The 4,552-nt window shown below is 35.9% G+C and overlaps 1 protein-coding gene across 1 annotated transcript in view; it reads left to right on the top strand.

The window, feature by feature from the left end:
* The first annotated feature begins 3,714 nt into the window (after positions 1–3,714).
* The window catches only part of LOC107742695 (ankyrin repeat domain-containing protein 13D-like), a 25,101-nt gene continuing 24,263 nt past the window's right edge, over positions 3,715–4,552 (top strand). The window contains exon 1 of the mRNA XM_016555724.1: positions 3,715–3,734. Within this exon, the coding sequence (XP_016411210.1) occupies positions 3,715–3,734 (20 nt within the window). The remainder of the gene's footprint in view (positions 3,735–4,552) is intronic.

The raw sequence follows: 4,552 nt of genomic DNA, 5'->3' as shown, positions 1-4,552 counted from the left end.
AGTTTTTTCACTTTTTTTTTTTTTTTCTTTTTCAAGAAAATAAAAATAATGATAAAAATGTGAGCTTGAATTGATTTGAATTAAGTGGAGATGCCGAAATCTGCATTGGTTAACCAATTAGCTAATTGCTGTGTGATTGGTTTAGATGACTTACAACACTGGATATAAATTAATTACAATGGCTATTAAGACCTAGCTGTCCTGTGTTAGTATGGTGGGTAGTCATATAATGCACATGATAATTCATTTATTCATCATAGAATTTGGCAGCCGAATGTCTTCATTCAACCATCAACAGGGAAAAAGATTACAGTTTTTATTGTTCCTGCCTAGTGTAAAAATCTGATTCCAGTAGACTCTATAAATTCAGCTCATCTCTGTTTTGATGCTGATAAGATGAGTTTTCAGTACGTCCTCTCTGTTCTCAGATGGGTTTCTAAATTCAGTACATCCTGATGTCTGATCTCAAAATAGTTTATGAATTCAGCAATATGCTATTAAGATTCTGTCTGGTTTTAAATGAGTTTGTACATTCGGGACACAAATGTTGTCTGATCTCAGATGAGTGTTTAAATTCAGCACATGATCCAGTCTAAGAAATCCCTGTCTGATGTTATTTGGTGTCAGATAAATATCTGCTTCTGATGTGGTCATTAGGGCTGGGTTTTGACACAAATTTCACGATTCGATTCTCATTCACAAGCTTTCGATTCGATTCAATATCGATTAATTAATTTGGATACATGTCATGTACAGTACATGCCAAATTTTCTCAAAGAAAAAATCTCTCAACTAATGCTGTAAAATATAGCCTACATGAGAGTCAGTTGGTACTACATTACTATAATATTGAAGGTTAAAATTGACTGATTCGTTAAAATTACACTTAATAAAGTTTTTAAAATAATTAAATTACAATTACATAATATTTCTAGCTTCAATTCGTTTTTTTGAAATATAAACATAATGGTGGCTGTCATAAAACTTGATGGATTTATTCAAACATAAATTAAACCTTGAAGAACAGTACAATTTATAATGAATATGTTGCTGCTGCGTCTGTTGAACTGAGGCGCTACAGCGATCTGTCACGCCACATTAAACAGCGCCAAAACGGCATTAATTGTTTTAATACTGCAATACAATGGACAGAATTTGAAATCTGAGACGGTTTCATATTAAAAGTACCAAAGCACAATGCTTATTGCTATATTTGATGGGAAGTGCCCTTCAACGTTACGCCCATTAACTGAAAACAGGCTAGACTAATCGATTCTTGGGATTTAAGAATCGATATCGTTCCGTAAAATTATCGAGATATCGATATTTTTTACCCAGCCCTAGTGGTCATGATGCCATCTGATTTCAGATAACTATAAATTCAACTGTTGCTCAATGATGATCTCAGAATGGTTTATTAATGGTCAAATGCTGAGTTCATTAGAACAACCCGTCTATTCTAAGGTGGTTTTATAAATTCAAAACATCCCAGACTGCTGCAGTCTGATCTCAAATGTTTAGCGACATGCCAATCCAATTCTGGTCTTAAATTAATTTTATTAGACATTAAAATACATCTGCATTACACTTCTTTGTCAAGGATTACACAAAGCAACGACTTATTTCCATTGTGGTCAAGTTTTGTGACGACAGGCATTTTTTGGCATACATTTCATACTAATTACAAAAAACATATAATTTTCACTCTCAAACACACACCACAGAGGCAATCTTCACAGCAGTACAATAATCCAAATCTGTCAAATTTTAGACAGCCCATCTAAAAACAACTTTTACTAAAACCCTCATAATCTGGCATAACCTTAATGTCCAAAGGCAACTTATTCCACTCCTGTGCACCTGAATACGTCCATACAAAGCCTTAACCTTACATAAATTAAGATCCATACTGATCTGTCTAGTAAAATGACCATGTCGTAATTTAACCTGGGAAAAATAAGAATTAAAATACACTGGAGCTCAATTATTAATTATTTTATGTACCATTTTTAGATTCAGAAGTGCCGATCTTTTTTTTAATAGTTAACCATACAAAAGTGTCTATTTTCCATATGACTAAAACATTGTAATCATAAAACTAATCTCACCAATTTGTTTTGTGACTTCTGTAATTTTGCCATCCACATACTAGATAAATCAATCATCCAAGAGTTGCACGCATACTCAAAATGACATTGAACGCATCTTATAGCAAGCACCCTTAAACTTTCATGATCTAAAAAACTAGTATATCTTGCAATTTTTTTGATTGTAGCATGTACTTTCCGCAACACTTTCCAAACCATATTTACTCCACTTAAATTATTATCTAAAACACAGCCAAGATAATAAACCGATGTTCTTTTTGCTTGGACATAACCATCAACTTTGATTGCTAAGTCCTTTGCCTTACGCAATTTATAATTTGACCCAAAGAGAGAATGGATACTGATAGACGTAATAAAAGCTTATTTTCAGTTAGTCGTTCCTTCACCTTAACCAGCTCCTCACCTAATTCCTCCTAAATTCGTTCAGTCTCCATATCTGCAACTAAAAGAGCAGCATCATCAGCATATAAAAACATATTTCCCTCACATGCAGCCTGAATATCGTTTATATAGGTATAATAAAAACAATAGCGGACCAAGTACGCTACCCTGCAGAACCCCATTATTTAAGACACAATATTCAAGACACAATGCCATCTGATCTCAGATGAGTTTATAAATTTAGCACATGATCCTGTCTGATCTCACGTCTGTCTTATGTTAATTGATCTCAGATCAATTCTGTTTCTGATGCTGTCTGATCTCGGATCAATTCTGTTTCTGATGCTGTCTGATCTCAGATCAATTTACAAATTCTAGTGCATGATGCTGGCTCATCTCAGGCAAGTTTATAAATTCAGCTGAAGATGCTGTCTGATCTCAAATGAGTTTATAAATTGTGGTCATGATGCCACCTGGTTTCAAATAACGAACACAATGCTATATGATCTCAGATGAGTTTGTAAATTCTGTATATGCTGTCTGATCTCGGAAGGGTTTCTGAATTAAGTAAATCCCAACCTGATGCCATCTAAAGCCAAATGAGTTTATAAAATCAGCAACATGCCATGCTGATTCTGTCTGATCTTATATACATTCAGAACCCAATGCTGTCTGATCTCAGATGAGTGTATATAAATCCTGTCTGATGTTATTTAAATGTCAGATAAATATCTGTTTCTGATGCTGTCTGACCTCAGTTAAGTTTAAAATTCTGCATGATGCTGTCTGATCTCAGATGAATTTATAAATTCAGCTCAATGTGTTGTCTGATCTCAGATGAGTTTATAAATTCAGCTCAATGTGTTGTCCGATCTCAGATGAGTTTATAAATTCAGCTCAATGTGTTGTCCGATCTCAGATGAGTTTATAAATTCAGCTCAATGTGTTGTCCGATCTCAGATGAGTTTATAAATTGTGGTCTTACGCAGTCTAAATTTCAGACATCTATGGATTCAACATGTGATGCTATCTGATCTCAGCGTAGTTTATAAATTCTGCTGTATATGATGCTGTCTGATCTCAGAAGGATTTGTGAATTTACCACATCTTTCTGATGTTATCTGATCTCAGATGTGTTTCTTTTTTTCTGATTTGGTCTTTGATAAGTTTGATTGGTGGCCTAAGTATTGTGCACATGATGCTTTTGCGTTTGTAAATTGTGGCCATGATGCAGTCTGATTTCAGGTAAGTTTCTAAATTGATCAAGCGACATTATCTGATCTCAGTTGAGTTTATATATTCTGTACATGCTGCTGTTTGATGTCAGATGAGTTGCATTCAACCTCCATACCGAATTAAGGCGCATGAGGAGCGTGTCGGCACAGCCAAGCCAAGCCTGCATCTGATGCATTTTTCACATGAACCTGGATGGAAATTAGGCCTCCGCTTGCTTTCTGCGGTGGGTTATCGGCGTTTTCCCAACAGCCCGGTCGGGATATAATGGAAAGAAGTCATTTTCCCCTTCAGAGGATCGTGAGAACATCATGTGTCAGCGAGCTCCAGCAGCACTAGCCTGATGAGGAGGAGGAGGATGGGAAGCTATCTGCTAACGCAAGGATGCTTTACTGCAAATAAACCTCTAACGTTAACTCATCCATGCTCTCGATTTTACCTCATTTAACGGAACGCCGCTCAATTTTACCGCTCAATTTTCAATCATTGTAGCCTTGAAGAGACCATCTTATAAAGACTTGCAGAAATTTAGACTTAGCTTCGCTAGCTAAGCAGCTGTTGGCTTGACTGTCAGTGGATATTTTCAGCAAACGGGGGATTTACAGCAAAATAACACACGGATCAGGCCGGTAATGAGTGTAAATGAGACATCTGGAGTCCTGAGGGAATGAATTCGCCGGACAGATTAAACGACACATTTTATCAAATGAAATGAATTAATAAACGCTCGTGTATCTATGTGTGTAGATGCAAAGGTGGCCGCTGCCCAACAAACATTTCCTAAAAACCTATCCGGCGACCAAAAATAAAACTTAACCACGTAAACTAAA

Source organism: Sinocyclocheilus rhinocerous, unplaced genomic scaffold, assembly GCF_001515625.1.
Source record: "Sinocyclocheilus rhinocerous isolate Xijiao unplaced genomic scaffold, SAMN03320098_v1.1 scaffold70, whole genome shotgun sequence".
Classification (NCBI taxonomy): domain Eukaryota; kingdom Metazoa; phylum Chordata; class Actinopteri; order Cypriniformes; family Cyprinidae; genus Sinocyclocheilus; species Sinocyclocheilus rhinocerous.
The sequence above is the reverse complement of the archived record's forward strand: the minus strand, read 5'-3'. Positions and strand labels throughout refer to the sequence as shown.